Consider the following 25,003-nt stretch of genomic DNA (forward strand, 5'->3'; position numbering starts at 1 on the left):
AAATGGATTATACCCAAATTTCAAACAGGCCTTACAGGGGCATCATTCCTGGTTCCAAGTTGTGAAGTGACCGTGCAGAGGTGAATGCAGCCAGCTAATGTGTTTTCTTTGTCCAGCCCAGGTTTTTTTTTTTTAATTGAATGAATTGACAACTTTTAGAAATCTAGAGATTTTTTAATAAAAAGCTGGACTTTCAGCTTCTCTTTAAAATTTAAAAGATGTGGCGACACTGACCTCACAATCTTGCAAGGCAGAGGTGTGTTGATATATGTTTAACAACCAGTTCTCCAGGAAAGCAAAGATGCCCCTAATTTGTAGAATTTGCCAGTTTTTCAGTGAAAACACTCCCACAGTAGCTGATTTCAGCCACCAACGTGACAACACTGAAGCGTGCACAGTCAGGTCTTGTGGACAAACTGGTCAAGGGTTTTCAGTCCGAGAGAATGTGCAGGCTGCCTATTGAACGTCCTCCACTAACTCCTGCTGAATCAAACAGACATAAGGAAAGGGAAAACCAGCCATCACTACCAGGAACAAGAGAAGAGCCCCACATGTTTGCAATTTTTGGGAGCTTCACCAAGAAATAGTCCGGGCAATAGTTGGTGAGTGGGAGCACCAACGTGCTGTCAAAGGCAAGAGATGGACAGCCTGACCACTTTAGGGAAAGGGGGAAGTTAAGGGCCCTTGCAGAGCCCCCGACCACCTATGGCTCCTGATCGCAGCTGGAGATGAGTGTGGGTCATGGAACTAGCTGATGGTGTGGGTTCCACCACTGTTCAGCCTTGTGGTGGCTTCAGCACCTGCCCACAGCTCCAAGTCCAGCCTACTTCTGACAGGGACAGATGCCTGGACGAGAGAGGTGACAGCATATGGGGGTTACATGTCTGGAGGCTGGTTCCTGCCAGGGCAGACAGGCCAGTTGGAGGGGGAGGATGCTGCCCCAGCTGGCTTTCCTCTGCCATGGACAACCTTCCGTCTGCAGTTCATCCCACTCCCCTTCTGCCGCTCTTTCCCTCAACCCTGCACACTTGCTGAAGAAAAATGTCGGTTAAGGTAAACTTTTTCCTTGTTCCTTTGTCTGGACCCGAAAGAATTAAACAGAGGCCCGTAGGGACCAAAGAGCCCCTCATAGCTCCAGGTTTCTTTTTCGGTACTGTATACATATTGCTTTGGAAAGAAAAGCAATTGACAAGAGGAAAATTAAACCATTTTTGATTGTACGGTGTGTGGACACAAACTAGGAGCACCAGTCATGCAACTGTCCCAAGCACCTTGCCCCAGCTTTTGTCACTGTATGGTACCCTGACATTTGCTTTGCCTTGTTGAGGCAAGAGGGGCTGGTGGGCTCTGAAACCACAAGCTCCCCTAGTGGTAAATGGGGGCACTGGGCTTAGTGCTGGCAAAGGATATGCCTCACATGGTGATTGTGGGCCTTATGGGAGGCCAGCAGCCTCCCATTTAGGCCTTTGCACCTCCAATCAGGATCCCCGTGAGAGACCCCTGACTTGACTGCAGCCACTGATTCTCCTACCGCCCAGCCCCTCCTTAAGACTGCTGCCAAGCAGAGGGGTAATTTCCCTTTCAGAATCCCCAGGGGTTCCCTGTTGCCCACTGAAGAAGGTATAACACACATCATGGCATTTAAGTCTGCCTACTATTTGGTTTGAACCTGCCTCTCTAGTCTCATTTTCTCCTCTAGCATTTTACCCCCATACACCAAATCTGTACCCGGTAGTGTAGGTGGTGGTGCTAGGTTCAAATCCTAACCTTGCCACTTGCCAACAGTGTGCCCTTGAATAAGTTACTTTTGTGCTCTGCTCTTTAGTGCTCCTCTCCGTTTTATATATATATATATATATGTTAGATAATGGTGGCTTGTAGGGCTGCTCTGGGAATATAAGAGATATATAAGATACAAGGTATAAGAGATGGTGCATGAGATGTACCTGATACAGAACAGACTTTCAACAAAGGTTTGTTCACTTTTGCCTACCCCCTCCACTTTGCACTGTTCCCACTGTCTATGGGATCCTTATCCAAATCCAAATCCTCTCCATCTTCTTGAGGGCTGGCTTCAAGACAACATATCTAGCAATCTTGTCCCACACTGCGAGTCAGAATTCAAATCACTTCTAGAACACTGAAGAGTGCTCATCTCTATCTCAAGAACTCAAGTTTTTTGAAGTTAGGGATCATGTCCTATACAATTGGGGGCCCTTCACCCTAATCTTGAGCACAGCACTTACTATGTTGTAGGTGTTCAAGTGCTTTCTAGATGACTTGAAAGACAAGTGCCATGCTTACATAAAATCTGACCAAACAATGATTTCCTTCATTCAATAACATTCATAATCCTCACTTTATATACAGTCACGCATCACTTAACAAGGGGGATACGCTCTGATAAATGTGTCCTTAGGCAATTTCATCGTTGTGCGAACATTGTAGAGTGTAATTACATAAACCTAGATGGTATAGCCTACCACACACCTAGGTTATGTGGGACTAACCTTAAGGCACCACGGTCATATATGCAGTCCGTCGTTGACTGAGACATCATTATGTATCACATGACTGTATAACTAAATGAATTAGGCTGAAAGAAGTGGAGTAACTTGCCCAGACTCTCAGGAAATAGAAGAGCTGAATTTTAAGCCCCAGTCTGACAATTTCCAAAGTCCATGCCCATTCCAAGGAGCCGGGTTCTGCCACCTTGTTTGATCTTTTCCTCACCCTTATTAAGCAGGTGGGATGGATATTCTTTACTCCCATTTTTCAGAGGAGAAAATGGAGCCCCACAGCCCGTAAATGGATCCACCTTGGTAGGGACGTGCAGGACACCCATATCCTACCCTTGGGCCTGATTTCAGAGGGATGAGGAAGGGGCATGAAATGCAAGGGGGGAGGGGGTCAGGGAAGCGGATGAGGAGAGGTTGAAAACAAGAGGATGTAGACTTCTACAGAGCTTGGCATGAAGGTCATGGGGCTCCCACCAACTCTGGCCCCCTTACCTGCACTGCCACCACCGACAAGACCTCCACGGAGATTCTGTTGAACTCATCAAAACAGCCCCAGGCTCCGGTCTGTGCCAGGCCCTTGTAGATGTTGCCGCAAGACTGCAACAAAACGTACAAAGATTAAATTACTAACAGTGCTGGGCTTATCATACACGTCTAAGTCATTTTCTATCCTCTTTATTATAGATACTTCCGGTCCCCTAAGGACCATTGGTTAGAAACTTGTATTAAAATTTCAAGAACCATTAAATTTTGATGGCTGTGAGTGCCAACATAAGCCACGGGATCAAACAGAACCTTTTCAAGACACTTGGACCAAAATCCCTTTAAAATGTCATCAGTTTGCATTACTGTTGATTCTCTAGCTTTCAAAATCCCAGGAAATGAATAAAAGATTATTTTTCTTGCACCGTACAGACAAAAAGCCTTCCACTCAGCCTTTGGCATGCACTGACGAAAAGTTTATATCTGTGTCTTTAAATCCATGCCCAAATATCCAGGTTTCCCAGAGTGATAGGAAGCTGGAAATGGGAGTGAGAAATGATAACATCTAGAGAAAATAAATTATAGGTAAATTTTTGCAAATGAAAACAAGGAAGGAATTTCAAAGGAAAGATAGTATATCTGTCCTAAAAATAAAAACCACTCTGGGCATTCAACATGAACTAGTAAACCATGAAGCAATATAAAAGGATAGGTTACTGGGAGACACTCTCAAGGCCATTGGCAAGGGGACATCACTAAAGTGTTGGGAAAATGCAAATAATGGAAAAGTCCCATTCATTTACTCAGTGGGCATTTTTAAACTCTCAGCTCTGTGCATAGCTCATGTGCTAGATACAGAGGGGCTCAGTCCCTCTAAGAACTTCTAGTTAGGCTGTGAAGATAACGCATACAAATAGAGCAGGTAAAGGATTAGATCCTGCGTGAAGCTGGAAGGTAGATTTGGGAGTCATCAGTATACAGGTAAAACCTGAAATTATAAAATAGTATCAGAAAACGAGATCGAGAAGGCAAGATCAGAGAGTTGGGAGAACTGTGGAAATATAATGTTTCAGACACCAAGAGAGTAGGGAGTCTCAAGAAAGAGTGGGTGTTCTATAGTGTTGGTGCCACAGGGAAGACGAAAAGAATTCCAGATATTTTCAAGTTCAAACCCATTTGATGTTTCAGCAATAGCCTCTCCAAATTGAGGTCAAGGGAGGAAGTATTGCTGCTATCATATAAAGAACATCTTAGCGCTAAAATTGCAGCCGTTTCCAGAGAAAGTGGCTAGTTTTATAGGTTTTCCAACCAGCACTAATAGAGGAAAGCAATAACTGTCCCTTTTCCCCAAGTCTCCACACCGTTCTTGTGTTCACCCCATTACCCAACGCCTCCTTTTAGAACTCCCGAGGCAGAGGGGATTGTGAGGGCCCATGACTACAGCCCAAACTCTCTTCTTTAACTCCTCCCTCTGTTTCACTACCCACCCCCTCCCCAGCTTCCCTAGTATCATTTATATATATATATATATATATATATATTTTTTTTTTTTTAGGCCTCTAATTCTTTCTTTTCCATTCCTGCTATCCCATCATCTGGCTCCTCACCTTCTCTGGTTTGAATGACTACAATGTTCTCACCAAATATTTTCCTTCCTTCCAGTCTCTTCCTGTCTCCATTCATCTGGCTGCTCAAAGATTCTTCCTTAAATCCCATTTGTTTTGTTCATGCCCCTACTTCTGTTCTGAGGCCTGCAGGGTCTTCCTGTAGCCCACCGCTTCAAGGTCAGAGTAGCTCAGTGGCTTTATGTCCTTTCCCTCCTTATTCAACCCCATCTCTTGTCTTGTCCTGTTCCCCAATTCACTCTAATGTACTCAGTCATTGTTCCGTGTTTATTTCTAGTTTTTCTCTGGAGATACAGAAACAGAATACATAGCTTGTTATGAATAACACATCAAAATGACGCCTGGTGAAGTCCATGACAGGTCCTCCTGACTCGCACTCCATTCCTCTCTCGTCCCAGCCAAGCCCTACGAGGAGAGCTTGGGAGTGAAGTCAGAACCAGGGGTAGGGCATCGACCGCACATAGGACTTGGTCCTGTCTTTAAAGCTGGCATTTTAATGGGTTAGGCTTGTTAAAATGTCACATGTCCTATTTGGCACTCACTCAAACCTTAGATAGCTCAGGTCTCACACTCTCCATGATGTCTTTCCTGACCAGTGCACTCTGTGGCCCTCCCCCTACTCTGGAACATTCCAGGGCTTAGAGTTTGTAGAACACACATTAGCACTCAGTGTAATGCTGTCTGGTATCCCTCTTAATTATTTAATATATCTTTCTTGTCTCTCTAAATGGACTGGGTTATACTTTCTTTCTTTCTTTCTATCTATCTATCTATCTATCTATCTATCTATCTATCTATCTATCATCTATCTGTTATCTATCTATCTATCTATCTATCTATCTATCTATATCTATCATCTATCTATCTATCTATCTATCTATCTATCTATCTATCTATCTATCTATCTATCATCTACCTACCTATCCATCCATCCATCCATCCATCCATCCACCCACCCACCCATCTATCCAACCCTCTATCTATCTATCTATCTATCTATCTATCTATCTATCTATCTATATCTAGTTTTGGTACCCTTCTGTGATGCCCAACACATGCGGAGCAATGGTGATACTCAATAAATTAACTTGAGTGCTGGATGTGCTTTGTGATAAAAATAATTCTGAATAGCTGGATAACAAAGGGAAGAGGAGGTTTGCCAACAGCTTAGTGAAGCTGTTTAGTTACAAAGGATGTTTGGTGTCTAGGACACCAAGCTCCTTCTGGATTTCATTCTGGCTATACACATTGATGTCACTCTGATTGGTGTCTAGCCTAGACTCACATGACGGAAGCTTCACTCAAAGTTCAAACAAACTAAGGATAGACTCCTTTTTTCACCCTGTACTCTTAGAGGAATCCGTCGGGTCAGGGTTCAGTGATACTTTTTGAAAGGATTGGGTAAAATGGCCTTAGTGACCCCTGGTCATGGGGCCAACTCATCTCTTTCTGTTTGCTATGCTAGGCATGACTTTGAAGAAATGTGGTTGATTTTCTTCAATCAATTTTCAAATAATCACAAGGACTTCTATATCTAAATGAGTGTGTCCTCCAGAATGTTCCTCTTAGGAAACTATACTGCCATTGCTCAACTACAGAAAAATCTAGAAACAAAATAATCCTGAAGGCTGAGTTTATTTCTTTAAAAGGGGAAAAAAATCTTCCTTCTTCCAGCCTGACATAAAGAGAAACATTACTTAATGTGTTCATCAATAAAGGCAACTATGTTAAAATTTAGAGCATGTAGACTATGGTGAGGACAGCTATTTTGGGTTTGAATCCTCATCTTATTTGCTTGCTATGAAAAACACGATGCTATAGCATTCTGCAAATCTTTGCACAGCAAAATTTTATATATAAGAGAAACTATTAAAGTTATAGAAGAATCTCATTTGAAGAGTTCTATATGTGGTAACTGCAAGTGTTATCTTGCAGTCTCTAAAATTATTTTTAAAATAAATTTATTTTACAATCAATATATCGCATGATTTACATATAAAATATTTAATCTATTTAATGCAATTGCTTTCTTTTTTTTCCATTTTAAATTTATTTACATTCCTTTCTGTTTTTAAAAGAGATTTAAGGCAGTTTACAAAAATACATACAATAAAACAGAATAAAAATAATCAGACAAGGAGACAATCTGTTAATATACTTCTTTAAAATAGAATCTATATAAGGTCTAGTCACGAGCAGAATGTTGCTAGCTAAGAAGTGACCTAATGGGCCTTTTGTTTCTCTTGCTTTTCTCTATGAACCTGGGATACATTAAAAAATGAAAAAATGATGAGTGCCTGAATGAAGAACATTAGCCTTGTACTTGTCTTTTGTGAGTGTCTCTTGGAAAGAGTAGCGGTTAATCTATTCTGTCTTCAAATGTCATACCTGGGGGCCTGCCCCGTGGCTTAGCGGTTAAGTGCGTGCGCTCCGCTACTGGCGGCCCGGGTTCGGATCCCGGGCGCGCACCGACGCACTGCTTCTCCGGCCACGCTGAGGCCCCGTCCCACATACAGCAACTAGAAGGAAGTGCAGCTATGACATACAACTATCTACTGGGGCTTTGGGGGAAAAAGGGAGGAAGATTGGCGATAGATGTTAGCTCAGAGCCGGTCTTCCTCAGCAAAAAGAGGAGGATTAGCATGGATGTTAGCTCAGGGCTGATCTTCCTCACAAAAAAGAAAAATAAAATCATACCTGCACTTGTAGAATATTTTGCCCTTGTAGATATTTTAGGGGAAATGCCCACTTTTTACAGAAGAGCACAAATATTATTTTTATGTGAAGATTTTATATTAGCCACTTACGAGCCTTCCTGTGGTTCTAGGTCAAATACTGAATTTAAGCCTGAACATATGTTCAACTTCTTCATTTTACAGATGACAAAAGGACGACCCCAAAGGTGAAGTAACCCATCTGCGGTTGCAAATCTCATCAGTAGAAGCAGAGTCCCTAGTGCTGAGGTTTACAGGGAGGTCAACAAGTTCCAGGGGTCCAGGGTCCTGAGGTCTCCTGTGAAGGAGGGAGCAGAGGCCTCCTTGTCTGGGCCTCTGAGCTGGGCCAGGGTTGTGGGGATAAACCTGGTCCCTGGTGTGGACTGCCACCCAGTTCCTAGTCCCCCCTGAAGCTGGGCCTGTACCTTGTAGTCCATCTGCTCTGAGCAGTTAAACACGTAGACCATGATGCCCAGTGCTCGGCCTAGGTCCTTGGTGGTCTCCGTCTTGCCTGTACCTGCAGGTCCTGCTGGAGCCCCACTCATGGTCAGGTGCAGAGACTGGGTGAGGGTAATGTAGCACCTGCCGAACACAGGAGGGCAGAGGTCATTCTCAGTGCCACAGGTGGCCAGAGGAATAGCTATGACCCTGCTGGGTCCTAGTGAGATAGAGCTAAGGGTCATGGCCATGGGAGGTCTGACATAGCTCCTGTAAAGGAAAACACAGAGCCCCCCACTCCTGTCTGTTCCCTACAGTGCCGTGGAGAGAACTTTCTAAAGGACCATCTGATCACGATGCTCCCTCCCCGAAGGACATCAGTGGCCCTCTGCTAGGCCTTTCCTGATCTTGCCTCTGCCTACTTGTCCAATTTCACTTCTCATTGCTCTTCTCCCTCTCAGCCCCAGTACTCTCAAGTCCATTCATGTGGAGCTATTTTTACTTGTCTAGTGCTATGGTCTGAATGTTTGTGTCCTCCCAAAATTCATATGTTGCCATCCTGACCCTTAAAGGTGATAGTATAGGAGGTGGGGACTGTGGGAGGTGATGGGGTCACAAGAGCAGAGTGCTCATGAATGGGGTTAGTGCCCTATTAAAGAAGGTCCAGGAGGATCCCTTGCTCCTTTCACCATGTGAGGACACAGTGAGAAGGCAACAGCTAGAGAGCCAGAATGAAGGCCCCCACCAGAAGGCGACCACGCTGGCACCTTGATCTTGGACTTCCCAGCCTCCAGAACTGTGAGAAATAAATTTCTATTGTTTATAAGTGACCCTTCCCGTGGTATTGTGTTACAGTAGCCTGAATGGACTAAGACACCTAGACATGCTAGGACTGTGCTTGTTCCTCTCTCCTCTCCCATCCAGCCCCCAACCTTCGCACAGCCCACCTGGATGATGCTCCTCTTCAATCTTTGTATGGCTGACGGCTACTAACCCCTTGAGGCTCATATTTGACATTACTTCACCCACTAAGTATTCCCGGACCCCTCAGCGCGGAGTGAGCAGATACTCCTCAGCTGAGCTCCTACTCTGCTGCGCTCCACTTTAACTTCCAATGGTATGTATAATATGTATATGTAATACACATCTTCCATGTATATCTTCATAAGATCCATGAAGGTGGGGCTATGTCTTATTCATTGTTTCGTCTCCAGAACCTAGCACAGCTCCAGGCACATGTAGGCTCTCAGTAAGTATTCACTAAACAGACAAATGAATTCATGAATGAATGGATCAATCATTCAATCTGTTTGATCCTCCCGTGGCTATTTTTACTAACGACAACAAAATAAACTCATCTTTAAACTTGTTCCCGGTACTTCTTAAAAAGGACTTACATTTCCATTTAGTCTCAGTTTGAAACATGCCTTTGGGTAATAAGCACATGAAAAGATGTTCAACATCATTGGTCATTAAGGAAATTCAAATTAAATCCACAATGAGATACCACTACACACCCATTAGGATGGCTATAATCAAAAAGACACGATAACGAGTGTTGGCGAGGATGTGGAAAAATTGCAAACCTCACATACTGCTGGTAGGAATGTCAAATGGTACAGCCACTTTGGAAGACAGTTTGGCAGTTTCTTTAAAAGTAAATCTTACCATATGATTCAACAATTCCCCTTCTAAGAATTTACCCAACGGACATAAGAACACAAAGACTTATACAGGAATGTTCATAGCAGCAATATTCATAACACTAAGAAAATGGAAACAACTCAAATGTCCAACAACAGTGAATGGATAAACAAAGTGTAATATATCCATGCAATAGAATACCATTCAGCAACATAGGAGAATGAAGTACTGATATATATTATAACATGGATGAACCTTAAAAATATTATGCTAAGTGAAAGAAGTCAGATGCAAAAGATTACATATTATATCATTTCATTTACGAAATGTCCAAAAACACCAATAGAGATAGACAGCAGATCAGTGGCTGCCTGGGAATGGGGATGAGAGTGGGGATTGACTGCAAATAGAGTGATGGCAATATCCTAAAACTGGATTGTGGTACTGGTTGCACAACTCTATGAATTTACTAAAAATCATTAAATTGTATACTTGTAGTGGGTGAACTTTAAGGCAAGCAAATTGTACCTCAAGAAAGCTGTCAAAAATGTGCCATTGGCCTAACTTTTTAATACTTAGCACAGCAAAACATAGGCTCTCAACTTGCAGGGTGGATGGGGAGGGAACATCCGAAGGGGCCTCTGAAATGAATTCTCTTTGTTTCTGAATCTGATGTCTAGTGCTGACCAGAGACTCCGAGTTAACCCCTTTCATGCCAGATGGTGACTGAGTCCCCACTGACCCTACTAAGCCTAGAACCAAAATGGTTTTGAAAAGACTTGAAGGGAGTTCTCAAATTCTGCTTTAATTAAGTGTGAAATTTCCATATCTACTTCGGCCTTTGGAAGTGATACCCGGGAAGGCAGATTCCCCAAGCAGAGACGACAGGGGTGTAGGATTACTATTCCACTGGAGTTTTCCTGTATAATGGAATATGTTTACTCAGCTGATCAGGGGAGCCAGGCTGCATTTAACCCCTGGTGAGTTGGGCTCATGCAGCTGCCCCACTTTTCCCTGTGGACAAAGCTCACAGTAGAGTTATCTGTCAGGCAGGCCACGAGGAGAAGTGAGTCAGGGTTAAGGTGAAAAGCTGGGTCCCATCTCACCTTGCTCAGTCACTCACCATTTGGCGATGCTTCTCTCCTCTCTCAAACATTCATAGCCAGCTCTTCACAGAGTCCCCTGTGCAGCCCTAATCATACCTGCCCTCCTTGGCTCTGAGTTTCTGGCTCTAGATTGGCCCCATGCCTTCCACCTCTCCTAGCCTCAGGCTTCTTCTAGAACTATTTGGGCCTGCTTCATCCCAGCCCTGTACTTCCCAGGAGGAAAGGCAGCTGCCTGGACTGGTGGTGTCCCAGCCCGCAGCCCGACTCTCCTCCCCATCCTCCCGGCCTCCCCCTTTCTGCCCCAGGCTGTCTCCTCTGCTGGGCGGATTGCAATCACAGGCCTCTTCTCTCTGAAGCTGCAGGGCTCTCAAGGAGTCTGGGAGTCCAGAAGTACAAGGCTTCACAAACATAGAATTCTCATAGACAACTCAAGAATCTCTGAAAGAAATCCTCAAATCTCATTGTCAATCTCTTTTTGGGCATCTATTGAGCTTCTGACTATCACAGAAGAAGCACTTGGGGGAAAATGCCAAAACATATATATTTTTCCCATAATAATACTCTAGAGCTGAGAGGGACTTCTGAGATCAAGTAATCTAATCCCTCTGTTTTATGGATGGGTAGACTGAGGTTCAGGGAGGGAAAGTGGGCTGTCTGATAAATTCTAATAACTAACATAGGGCCAGCGAGGCTTAGCTTGGCCCATAAGAAAAACACAAAGAAAAGAAAGAAATAGCATTTCTCTCTTCTGCGCCAGGGGTTGCCATTATGATTGGTGCGCTGAATAGGCAGGATGTCTCAGTCCTTTGGGACATATACTCCTGCTCTAAGATTCCATCTGTGGTCTTGTTAGATTGTCCATCTCTTTAAACATCCAAGCTAGCTGCTGAGGTCTGCTCCTGTTTCCTAGTGAGGGGGGCAGATCATGCTACAGTGGGTTAAGTCAAGGATTCTGGAGTCAGACAGACTGGTTTCAAATCCTGCCTCTACTACAAAGTGTCTGTGAGACTCAGCCAAGTTATTAAACATTGGTGCCTTAAAAAAATGTGTTATTGAGGCCCATCACACAGTATTTTCTTTGTGCAAAGGAATGTGGATAAATTTGCTGCTTCAAAAAGAATAGCAATTGTGAAAATGACAAGGAATTCTTTAAGAAGAGCTCTTGCCTAGCCAACTAACCCCAACACAGATATGGATCAATTTAGTTTTGTTGCTTATTAGAAATACAAACCTTTTAGTGTTGGAGGAGACCTCAGAGATTTGGCTCTTTAACCACATGAGGCTCTTTCCCATTAAATCCTTCAAATACAATCAGGTACTCTTTTCTTCCAGTACAGCAGTGTTTATTATTTTAGAAGGCAGCCCCTTCCACAGTGGGCCAGGTCTAATTGTTTGAAAGGCCTTCCTAATATCAAGCTAGAGGCAGTTTTGTTTTCTTTGGGTAAATGACTTCTATAGGATTTGTTCTTATCTGCCTCACCAGGCCCTTGTGAGGATAAGATGAGACAAGAGATATGAAAGTGCCTTGAAAAGCAGAAAGCCAATCCACTTTCAAGGTATTATTTTTTAAGGTATTAAATATATGAAATGTAGCTTTTTTTTTCGACCCAGTTATTCAACTGGCAGATAAATAAAATATCAAAGAATCTGTATCTTGATTTCAGCTATGAATAGAAATAAATAAAAAATATAGTCTAGCTAATCATAGAATTTGTGAAATCATAGTTGGTTTGTATTAATTTTCTATTGCTATGTAAGAAATTACCACACACTTAGTGGCTTAAACCAACACTCATTTATTATCTCACTTCTGTATGTCAGAAGTTCAGGTGAGTTCTCTACCTAGGGTCTCACAAGGCCAAAATCAAGGTGTCAGCTGGGCTGGACTCTCATCTGGACACTGAGGAAGAGTCTGCTTCCAAGCTCATTTGAGTTCCTGGCCAAATTCAATTCCATCAGTTGTAGGGCCCTGCTGGTTGCTGTCAGCCAGAGGATCTCTTAGCTCCTAGAGGCCATTCTACCACCCTTGCACATGGCTCCCTCTGTCTGCAAAACCAGCAACAGCACGTCAAATTCTTCTCATGCTTCAAATCTCTCTGACTTCCCCTTCTGCCCTCAGCCAGAAGAAAGCTCTGCTTTTAAGGGCTCATATGATTATATTGGGTCCACTTGAATAATTTCCGTTTTTCCATAAAGCAAAACATAATCATGGGAAAGACATAATCATATTTATAATTTATATCCATACTCAAAGGGAAGGAGATTATACAAGGGAAAGTTCATTGGGGATCATTCTTACAATTCTACCTATCACATGGTTCAATAATCATATGAACATGGATGCAATAATATCTGCCTGAAGGGAGGACTGTAATGGCATCACCAGGACTCGAGTCTCTGATATTCAATACTTTTATCGATAACTTGAATTAAGAAATAATTGATTAGATAGAAGATAGACTAAAATTCTAAATAATTTTAACAACTGAAAATGATGGAGTAGACTTAACCAAGGGAAATTTAAGAGGGAAGAATGCAAAGCAATCTTCCAAGCACTTGCACATATATAGAACAGAGGAGATGTGGTTAGATGGTAGTTCACATGAAAAAAGACGCAGGGCTTTTAATAAGTTCAAGCTCAACATGAGAAACAATATTAATAGAAGAAGAATGTCCTTGGCATCAACCTAAAACAAATCTCTTCCTTTCATGACATCTTAACATTTAAATTTTGAAAATTATCTGCCCTCAGCATAAATGACCCCAATTCTAGAATCTATTCCTAACGCCATTTGGTTACGAGATCCTCATCATCCAGAGTTCATCTTTCTCTTTGCCCACACTAGTTGGTAAATGTCTTTCTCAAAATGTCACACGAAGAACTGAGAGCAATGATCGACATATGATCTCTCTAGCAAAAATAACAGCATGTTTAGTAACTAAACTTAAGTAGTTATAATTATGCTACATATTATGTATATGTCTTAAACACCATTAGAAATTCTAGAAGTGACTTAGAAAACCCAAGAGAATCAAGAGTAAAATTCTTAGAATTTTTAGTACAGGGTAGTAAATGGGCAGAATAGAAGACACATTTACGAAAATCAATTTTCTCCTGTACACAAGTGAAAAGAAAGTTAAAGAGATAATGAAATTGAGCAAAGATTTCTTAGCTATGACACCAAAAGCATAGTCGATGAAAGAAAAAATTGACAAATTGGATCTCCTCAAAATTCAAAACTTTTGCACTTTAAAAGACATCATTAAGAAAATGAAAAGATAAGCAACAGACTGGAATAAAATATTTGCAAACACATGCAATATATCCAGAATATACAAAGAACTCTTACAACTAAATAATAAGAAGACAAACAGACCAATCAAACAGTAGGTAAAAGATATGAACAGACATTGTGACAAAGAAGATATACAAATGGCTAATGAACACATGAAAAGATGCTCAACATCATTAATTATTAAGGAAATGCAAATTAAGACCCAAATGAGATACCACTTCACATCCACTAGAATGGCTATAATAAAAAAGACAGACAATAATAAATGTTGTGAAAGATGTGGAGAAACGGGAACCCTCATACATTACTGGTGGGGATGTAAAATGATCCAGTCACTTTGGAAAATAGTTTAGCAGTTTCTCAAAAAGTTAAACACAAAACTGCCAGTGACCCAGCAATTCCCCTCCTAGGTATCCACTCAAGAGAAATGAAAACATGTCTACACAAAGACTTGCAGGCAAATGTTCACGGCAGCATTATTGATAATAGCCCCAAACTGGAAATAACCTAAATGTCCATTAACTGGCGAATGAATAGACAAAATATGTCGTATCTGTAAAATGGAATACTATTCAGAAATAAAAAGGAACAAACTACCTACACATGCTCTATCATGGATGAACCCCTCAAATGTTATGTGAAATGAAAGACGTCAGACACAAAAGACCACACGTTGTTTGGCTTCATTTATAAAAAATGTCCAGAATAGGCAAATTTATAGAGTCAGAAAATAGGTTAGTGATTGCCTGGGTCTGGAGGTGGGAATGAGGATTAACTGTAAATGGGCATGAGGGGTCTTATCCAGGAGGATGGAAATGTTGTAAAACTGATTTATGGTGATCATTACACCACTTGGTAAAGTTACTAAAAATCACTGATTTGGACACTTGGAATAGGTCAAATTTTTGATATGTCAAATATATCTCAGTAAAGTTGATTTAAAAGATATATAATGAAAAAAAAATCTTATATAGCAACAAAAATTTTTAAAAAAGACCTAGAGATAACAATAAGAAATACCCAAAACCTATAGGAAGATACTTATAAACTTGTCTGAGACATGTAATTGAAGATATGAATAAATAGAAATATATCACATATTATAAAGATGGCTGTTCTTTCAAAATTAAGTTGAAGGTATTAAGTTTCACCAATCAAAACCCTAATTGCTTATATTTTGGAACTTGACAAAATGATTAATTCATCTGAAAGAAGAAAGAGAAGAGCTAAAAAAAAATTAAAAATGACGATAGATGATGCAGACCTTTACTCTAAAAATATTACAGCTCACGATGAAGCTACAATCTGCTTAAATAGTGAGGCATATAGATGGATCAACATACTGATGAAATAGAATAGACACTTTTGAGGTAGTTTGATAGACTCAGAACTTTGAATATGGTAGAGCAAACATCAGAAACCAATGATGAATATGGTAGAGCAAACATCAGAAACCAATGAGAGAAAGGACCCATCACTCACTAAAAAATGTTGGGACCACTGGTTACTTAGAAACAACAAAAATAAATAAAATTATATACTCCTTGCCATAGTTTCTGTGGGTTTTCCTTGTCCAGGATTCCACACTTTGGAAAGCCATCTCTCCTGTACACCTTGTACTCAGATGGGGCTGCCAATCAAAGTGTTTCCTACCCTCCCACTGGTGGGCACAGGGCTCAGGGTGGGCAAAATACTCAATCTCATTCGTCACTGGCTGGCTTAGAAATGGCATATGATCCAAACAGGACCAATCAGAGTCCCTTCAAGGAATCTGATACCTGCTGCTGGGAAATGGAGGGTCTCTCTACCTCCTGGATCAGGAATCATAAAAGTGTGGGCGTGGAGTCTATTTTTCCAGCCATACAAAGAAAACCTATGCAAGAAAGAAATCAACACTCAGAAAAAAGCAAAGCCATGATATGAGAGAGAGAGTCCAAGATCTGATAGTGCTCTGTCTAGGCCTTGGAGCTGGTTACACTGCACCAAGCTGGACTCAGTTCCCAGGTAGGCGAGACAAGTCCTCTTTCTGTTTAAGTTAGTTTGAGTTCGGCTGCTATCACTTGTAACCAAAAATGATTTTGACGAAAACACTCATTTTACTCAATAGTCAAAAAGTTTACCAAATAATTGAAAAGGATTAAAGGAAAAAGTAAAATAAAATTAACTATAATAAAATATGGGTGAATATTAAACTGATCTTGAAACAGGCAAGAACTTTCTAAGCAAAAAAGTAATAAAATATGAGCAATGACAGTAACAATTCACAGGAGAAGCAAATCTAAAACCCAATAACCATATAAAAATGCTCAAGCCTGTGAATAATTAAGCACATTCAAATCCAAATGAGATACCATTTTGACTAACAAAATTAGTAATATTTTTAAAAATAATAGTTAACGCTGGTGAGGATGTTGTGAGATGGAACACTCATACTCTGCTAGTGAGAGTGGGAACGATATTTTTTTCAAGAATAATTCCAAGTATGTATCATTTAATTATCTTGCTTCTTGGAATCTCTCCTGGGGAAATAATGAGAAATACGGTAAAAATTTATAGATAAGCAAGTTCATGGCAGCTTTATTTTTAATAGTAAAAGCTTAGATATAATTTAAATATCCCCCCATAAGTATGGTTATGTTACATAAATTACTGGATACTTGTAAGTAGACTGTAATTCAGCTATTAGAGTGTTTTAGAAGAATATTTAGAGAATACACACATGATGATATAATGTTAAATAAAAGCAATCTATAATATTTTATATATATCATATGATTGTAATTTTATTTCTTTAAATCTACATGCAGAAGAAAATAGATTAAATATTAACAATGGCTATTTCTGTGTGATTTTTACTTTTTTTTAAATAGATTATTAAGTTTTTCAATAACAATATCAGATAAAAACTTAAAACAGAAAGTGTGGGACTTTTGCTGGTTGTGTCCTTGTCCAGCAAATCACCTTCAAAGACTCTTGCATCAATTATAACTCACCCACTTGCAGTAGTCCTGAGAAATTAAGAGGTACTCAAAATTGATAAGCAGTTGATTAAAACGGTACTTAACACAGCACAGGGCTGAAAGGGGCGTTTGTGTGTGAAGGTGAGGGAAGGGGAGAAAAGGGGAGGAGATGATCCAAAGGTTAAGAAACAACTTATGAGAATCGCTTTTGTTCAGCCTGAAAAAGCATTTCCATTTAGTTCTTCAACTTAGCATTGCGCCAAAGTCTTGTGACAGCGGCCGAGCCATCGTACCTACTTGTATATTCAAGTCCCATCCAGGCACTGGGAAATTCCAAAGAAATAGGCATAAGCAGTTAAATGTACTGTAATGCGGGTGTGCTTTTAATGAATGTGCAAAGGTTGTACAGATCAATTGTCCATTTGATTAATTCCTCTGGCAGGAGAGAATTAAATGTACTTAAGCTACACACCAGCAAGAGCTGAATGCTCTCTAAAATGTGATTTTCTGCATTGAGGCCAATTTTTTTCTGGGCAAAACATTTCTTGAGATAATAACAGAAGTCAATGAGAAAACGGAATTTGCCGTATAAATATTCAACTACATACTACTTTGTCAGAAAAGCATCTAATGTGCAGAACAATGTCAAGGTCTACATAGTATTCACCATTATTTTCAGCAAATCTTTTCAACTTTTTATTTGCATGATTTCATAGGAGAGGTGATAAATTCCTATTTTAGAAAGAATTCATTGTCAAAACTTTACTCTTTATCTTGATAAGGCATTCAACATTAACATACTAGAGACCTCTAAATCCAAAAGAGGTAACTATCTTCTTCAACTCCTGGCCAGGTGTGAAGACCCAGAGAAAAGAAAAGTATTGTCCTTTTATCGTCTGGAATGATAATGTCTGATACATCAGTGGAAAGGAAGAAAATATTCTGAATGGTATGAGGAAGCTGGGCACCTAATCAGAGTCTCAGAAATCATTTCGCTGCATTCACTCAACGAGTATTTCTTGAATGCCTGTTATGTGCCGGACACGGTTCTGGGTCCTGGGGGTAGAACAGCGAGCAAATCAAAGTCAACACTACCATGGAGCACATAGTCCAGAGTGGGAGACAGATATTATTAATCAAATCACTCAAATACATAATAGCTTCATTGTTCTGCTCTAAGTGATATAAATTCCCAAACCATTAGCTCATATTCCAAGGTAGGCAGAAAAATTCGTTGCAAAAGGGAACACTGTACCATATTTCCTTTCTGTTTAGGGTAGTTGTCTTGCTGAGAATCACTATAAAGACAAAGACACATGAGAGGGTCCACTCTGAAGCTTGAGATGGGAAGACTTTTCCTTTAACCCACACTGAAGGGAGCCCCTCCAACTGATTGAGCTCAAGGAAAGCCCAAGTAATACCCTGAAGATGCCAAAACTCCCACAGCTGCTGCTGCCTTTACCGTCCCGACTGTAGAGGAACGTGCACCTCCCTCTGAACAGACGTTATCTGCCTTCTGTCCTAAGCTGGAGCAGGGAGGAGAGTCAGTCCCCAGCTAAGAGCAGAAGACAGAGTAGCTGCTCCTTCTTCGTTGGCAGCCAAGACACAGAGTCCTGGGTAGATCCCTCTCCTGAGTCAACCGCCACATCTTGATTCTGTCTGTTCTTATGATCTGGGTCTTCAATATTCAACCACCATTCATTCATTTGACAGACATTAATTCAATATCCACCAGATGCTGGTGATATGGCAACAAACAAGACAAAGAATAACAATGAGTTTATATTCCAAAGGGGAATGCAGACAAGCAAGGAAGCAAGATCATTTCAGAATGTGGGAAATATTAGGAAGAAGATAAACAGAGGGGTTGATCAGGGTTATTGCTCTGTAGATGTGTGTGTGTGTGTGTGTGTGTGTGTGTGTGTGTGTGTGTGTGTGTGAGGTGGGAGAGGTTGTCTTTTAGAAAGAGTGGTCAGGGAAGGTCTCCTCAGAACTGAGAGTGGAACGAAAGGATGAGAAGGTGATGGTGGAACAGAGTGCATGGAGAAGGGCATTCCAGGCAGAGGGAAGCACATATGCAAAAGGTTCTAAGTTGGAACGAACTTAAAGGGATCAAGGCACAGAGAGGAGGCCAGTGTTGCTGGAGGGCAGGGAGTGAGGCGTCAGGGTGGTTGGCAGGAATTACGAGGTCCCACGAGGAATTCAGATTTTAGTCTAACTGCAGTGGGGAGTGACTGGAAATAGTGATGCGACCTCTACAGGCTCCCACAAAAAAGAGAGAGATAATAGTAAACGGGGAGTGGTTTGATTGGGACTCCGGGTGGAACATCTTTCCAGACTAGGCAGGAAAATGAATTAAAGAAATGGAAAGCATGGGGGGAGATGAACCATGAGGTCTTATTCTGGTCTTACTAGAGGTCTGACTAATCATGAGATGATGTTGGGATTTTCAACTTCTTTGGATTACCCACATCCCTATGCATTCCATGAGCACAGTAATTACAATTTAACTAAGCGTTATTTGGAAATATATCTGAGGGTTTAACCAGAATACAAGCACTTAAAATAGGCAGAGAGAAAATTAAGTAAAAGATGGCACAGATTCTATTTGTCCATTTTAACCTTCACAATTTATGACAATCTCTTCATTACCTACAAGTGACTTATTCACGGTGAGCCAGTCATTCAGATATGCAACTCTTTCTAGAGGAGAAGAGATATAGTGTTCAATGGAATTATAAGAGGAAAGGGCACCAGCTCTTAGCAGAATTTACAGGAATCTCAGCAGAATTAAAATATCATTTCTCACATGGACCATGACCTTATTCTCCTGTCTTTTCTCTTCTTTGCCCATGTTCTGCTGTCAGATAAATCTTCATAAAATACAGTTTTCATCATTTTACTCTTCTGATGAAAAATTTTCAACAGTTTATCACTACTTACTGGATTAAAAAAGAATATACTCTTTACACTTTATAGTCTGACTCTTACCCACCTTCCCTGCCTTATGACCACCACCTCCTGCAAGTTCAAGACTCTTACTCTCTCTTCCAAGAACATGTCTTGAGTTTGTTCATTTCCATGCCCTTGCCCATAGAATTCCATTTTCCAGAATGCTTATCTTTAAATTTTGGTGATCCTAGACCACTTTAACAGTTAATGAATGCTATAGATCCTCTCAATAGAAAAAGTGACATGTGCACAGATTTCCATACAATTTCATAGACAGCCATCCTATGACGTACTGAAATCCCATTGGAATCCTACACGTCTTTCAAGGTCCAGATCAGATGCCATCTTTTCCCTGAAGTGTCCCCAGTCTTCTTCCCACAGTGGGTGGGACCTTCAGTGCTCAGAGGGCTCACTGCAGAGTCTCTTGCTTGGAGATTTATAGCTTATGGCTTTGGCCTTATTTTATACTATGGCCTTGCACTTTTTCCCCTGGTGCTATTTAAAATCCTTTATCTACATATGTCTTATTTCCCTCAATAGAATTGGAGTCTAAGAGCAGAAAATGTTTTAGTCATCTTTGTATTCCCAGTGACTAGTTCAGTGTCTGGTGTGAATTCATTCATGAGTGAATTAACATGAACCGCAGAGAATAAGGCTGCTTAAAAAACTGTAAGCTCCTTAATTTTAGGGATGATCTTACTTTTATCTTTGCGTTCCCAGAGTGAGAGGTGCTGAATAAATGTACCAACTTACCAATAAGAAACAAGTAATTGGGATTATTTACTAAGCAATTATTATACACCAAACTTTTTACAAGCATTACTGTCTTTTATGCTTATAAAACTCATGTGAAGTGTGAGTTACTACCTCCATTTCACAGATGAAGAAACCAAGAATTAGGTCAAGTTTTCATGGTCAAACAGCTGGTATGTGTTAGAACTGGTGTTAGAATCCAGGTGTGTATGACTGTCTAGTAATTCCTTAAAAAGTCATGGCTCACTGATTTGCTCTGGGTTTTGTTCTGAGAACAAAAGCCCTTCTGAGAAGGGCTGTGCCCTACATCCTTTCACTTTTATTTTACATTTGTTGTGTTAAGTCAGGCCCTCCCCCTGCAGCTCTGTGGACAAATAGCAAGTGATAGTGGCCTTGACCCTGGATGGCCATTGGATGGCCTGAGCCCGACAGCAGTGGGGTTCTCGTCAGTGGCTGGCATCAGCACTCACCTGTCAGTCAAAGGTGTGATCACCAGGCGAGGTGTGTTTCCCAGGTACTCATAGGAATAGAGAAACTGGGCATCACAGATGTTTGCAAAACAGTGTTTGGCCTCGTCATCCCAACGATGCCGCAGCTGTGACAGCCAGAGGAAGGCCTGGGCATTGTCTACCTAAAGAGAGAGTGGCAGAGTGCTGGGTGAATCACAGTGTTCAATAGGTAGCAGGTGGCCTTTTGGCCACAGGACACACAGGGCTCTAGATATCTTGAATGTTGTCTACCAGTCAAGAGCCCAGCACACTGTGCCCACCACAGCGTAGAAAACATGGGCTGCTCCCATTACATTATTTTGCAAGGGGTCTTAAAAGGTAGGAGCAGCCACCATGATCCTCTCCCAGCTCTCTGACCAGTGCAGAGCCTGGGGCCTCAATGTGTTGGCTGTATGTGAACTTCTCCCTAACCCCATTATTCACGGTGTAGCTGTTCACAAAGAGGGACAATCCCAGATGTTTGGGACCCACCTTCTGAGCAATCATTTTGGCCACCACATCCCGGGCATGCACATCAATGGTGCATATGGTCATGATCTTCTGCCGGTCCCCCTTGGAGAGCTGGCCAATCAGCATAGTGATGAGGGTTTTGAGCTGGGCCACTTGCTTCTTGTAATAGTCCTTCATGGCGTTCTCATAGCCTTCCTCCAGCCTGGCAAATGCAATGCCCACCTCTGTGGTCCACCAGATCTGAGTGCAGGTCAGGGCCACCTATGGCACCAAGAGTCACTTAGTAAAGCCATTACCAAGACTGTTTCCAAAACCAGCCCACTCCTCACACAGCAAGGGCTCGCAATGTAATCGTGTGGGTGACATAAGCCTCTTTTCTCCCTCTTCCACCAGCCACATGCCTCCGAATCCTTGGAGATATGAAGTGGTTACAACACAAGTGGGGAAAGTACTTTCTGTTCTTAAAAAATGTATTATTTGGTTTAGAACAGCCAAAGACTGACTCTGGTCAATGTCAGTGGCTTTTAGAAATTGCTACACTGATCATTCCATTTTTACTACCCAGGCACAGCATCTTTCCTGTGCTTGGGAGCATAACAATATGTTGATTAAGTATCTCAACGACACTCAGTCTTTGCTCTGTTCTGGAACATCTTCTGCTCCGAGTATTCTAGTTTGATTAGCTACTGCTGATCATTTGTGGCATATTTTTGCTTGCCCACAATATTTTCACTACCTTTTTTTATTTCTTAAAAGCTATAACCTTGAAAGGCCTACTCTTGAAGGTCAAGGTGAATTACAGCGAAATTCAATGTGGTCAGTATGATTTGTGTTTTTCAGAGATTCAAAATAAATAAATGGGAAAAGTGATTTAAATGAACATTTCTTCTGTTTGTTGAGAAACTTAACATGGAAAATGCATAATTTTGATTATTCATGGTGGAGACTTTAGATACATTTGTCACCTGTAGTGTCATTTGGTTTGGGAGACACTGCTTTAGAAAATCTCTGTCACAATAGCGAGGCAACGAATTTTCTTGCTTCAAAATTCTAATTTAGGTAAACAAGGAATCCAATTGGCAATTAGTCCCTTTGTGAAATAGAGAATCCTGCTGTAGTAAAAAGTACCATTCCCCTAATTTATCCGTTTTTGCCTTTAGATTTAGACATATTGGATTTTGGTAAAGAAGTTCCTCCTACACTGTCATCTTGCTGGGATGGTTTGAATGTGATGTGTCAACTGTACTGTTAAAAAAGAAAACCTCTTCCCTTCTGCAGTACTGACATTTCTTTTCTCTTCTCACTGTCTGTCTACACTGTCAACATTTTACCGCATTCTTCTCCTTCTCAACCCCCTGCAATATGGCCTCTCCTCTACCACTCCGCTGAAATGGCCTCACCAAGTTCATGGGCACTCCTCAGCCTCTTTATTTTGCTTGATCTCTTAGAAGTGTGTGGCATTTTTGACCTCTCACCTGCTATCAACAGTTTCTTTTCTGGTTTCCATGATTACCATTTTCTGGTTTTCCTTCTACCTAAAAAGGTACCGTTTCTCATCCTGCTTTACTGGCTCCTCCTTGCCAACTCAGCCATTGAACAGTGCTCAAGGGTTTGTTCTACACCTTCATCTCAGTCCATGTATTTTCCAAGGACAATCTCATCTACTCCTATGGCCTCAGTAACCATCAGATATCTTCTAACCCCAAATATTCCAACACCAGTACTATGCCACTAACAGGGGAAGGGAGTGGTATATTGCAGCCAGAACCATTAAAAAAATTCTCATTTGTTCTCTCCTCTTATTACCCTCCTGAGAACCTTGTAGACGATTCAGATATATTTTAGAATCAAGTCAGACTCCCTAGTTGGCTGTAAGAACTGGCTTCTCGTTTCCTCTCCAGAATCTATCTGCTGCCTCTTGCTGCCTCCTCCTCCTCCTCTTACTCTTGCTTCAACCACACTCAATTCCTCTCAGTTCCTCGAACACATCAGGCTCTTCCTGGCTTTTGAGCTTTTGCCCATACTCTTCTCCACGCTTGTTTTCTCATTCCCACCATCTCTTACTTGTTAACTCCTATTTCAAATCTTAGCTTAAATATCATATCCTCAGGGAGGTGATCCCCAGACCCCACTAACTAGCTATATGTTCCCAGGGTACCCGAAGCCTCCTTTATTATTGCACCAGGTCTCATTTGAAAGTGACTGACTTCCACGCCAGTCTGTAAACTCCAATAGGGCAGGGTTACCTTGTCTTGTTCCCTGCTGGTGTCTCCTGTACTCAGCATAGAGCTTGGCACATGCAAAGTAGGCCGGCTCAATGAGTTGCATTGTTTACACATTCTCCCTACTGGAGCCAATGAGAGTAAAAATAGACCACCTTTGATTCTTTAAGGTAATGGTTGAATTAGGTCATGGCTGCCAATTCCCCTGCTCCCTCTTGCTGACCCCTCACAGACCAGCCTGTCCTGACTGTGAAGCACACAGTGAGTTTGATGTCTGGCAGCCCCAGAAGGCTGAAGGAGGTCACTAAGGAAGAGGGGATGGTGGCCCACCAAGGTCCCAGTTAGGCGAATACCTGAGCTGGATAGTCAAAGAGCCACTGCTCCCTTGGCTTTTCTTCATAGGCAGTTACTCCTTCTGTCATCTCCTGCCTCACAGTGGCCTTCATATGAGCAAGTACGTGGTTCAACCATATTTCTACCTGAAAAAAGAACTCTGGGTTAGACAACGGGTTCCTAAGAAACTATGATCAGTACTACACAGTTTCTTCCAGTCAACCTAAAAGAGTGAAGAAAATGGAGCCCAGGCACGGTGTACAACCCCAAATGGCTGCCAGAAGGCACATGGAGACATTTGTTTGTGTAAACCAAGGCGGTGATAAATGAGAACTAGGATTTATTAACAACAGGACGATGTGCCCATTTGGAACACCCAGGACAGAGGAGCAGGATAAAGGGATGGGGGGCCACCACCCAGAGTTCACACACAGAAATCTTAATCTGGGTTGAGCTAGGTGTAAATAAGTCAGTAGACTCTCATGACCCTGTCCACACTGAATATGAAGATGTAAGCCAGGTTTATGTTTTCCAACTAAATGCTTTCTGAGTCTACCAAAAGAACATATTCTGAATCAAACTCCAGGACCCTCTCACAAACCTGAGAACGTGATTATTTTTTGGTACTAGAATTGCTTTCCAAGACACATGTGGATGACGGTAGAACCCTGTGGAAGATCTTTTCCCTAGGTGATACTTTGGACTAGATTAGAGCCCCCAGGGACAATGCTTTGTTGGATCATTTAGGATAATGAAGAAGGAAGGGCTTATACTTTAGTGGTGATGCTAAAAGATGAGAAGGAGATTCAAGAAGAGAGTCATCCCATGTTTCGTGTTTCTTGAATTGTACTCGGGAGATCTAGCTCTTGGAGCAGGGTGGCAGCTGGCTCTCCAAGAGGTAGAGCTGTGGGAGGAAGAGACTTGAGGTGTATTTGTACAGATAAGTGACATCTTAGGAAAGTGGTTGATTTCAAAGGGCATTTTCTCCCAGGGAAGATG

The 25,003-nt window shown here is 41.6% G+C and overlaps 1 protein-coding gene across 1 annotated transcript in view; it reads right to left on the minus strand.

The window, feature by feature from the left end:
- DNAH9 (dynein axonemal heavy chain 9) overlaps positions 1-25,003 on the minus strand; it is a 305,906-nt gene that overhangs the window by 198,664 nt on the left and 82,239 nt on the right. The window contains exons 24-28 of the mRNA XM_058559699.1: positions 24,025-24,150; positions 21,471-21,710; positions 20,961-21,121; positions 7,767-7,923; positions 3,012-3,116 (exon numbers count right to left, since the gene is read on the minus strand). Of these exons, the coding sequence (XP_058415682.1) occupies positions 3,012-3,116; positions 7,767-7,923; positions 20,961-21,121; positions 21,471-21,710; positions 24,025-24,150 (789 nt within the window). The remainder of the gene's footprint in view (positions 1-3,011; positions 3,117-7,766; positions 7,924-20,960; positions 21,122-21,470; positions 21,711-24,024; positions 24,151-25,003) is intronic.

Source organism: Diceros bicornis, chromosome 18 (genome assembly GCF_020826845.1).
Source record: "Diceros bicornis minor isolate mBicDic1 chromosome 18, mDicBic1.mat.cur, whole genome shotgun sequence".
Classification (NCBI taxonomy): domain Eukaryota; kingdom Metazoa; phylum Chordata; class Mammalia; order Perissodactyla; family Rhinocerotidae; genus Diceros; species Diceros bicornis.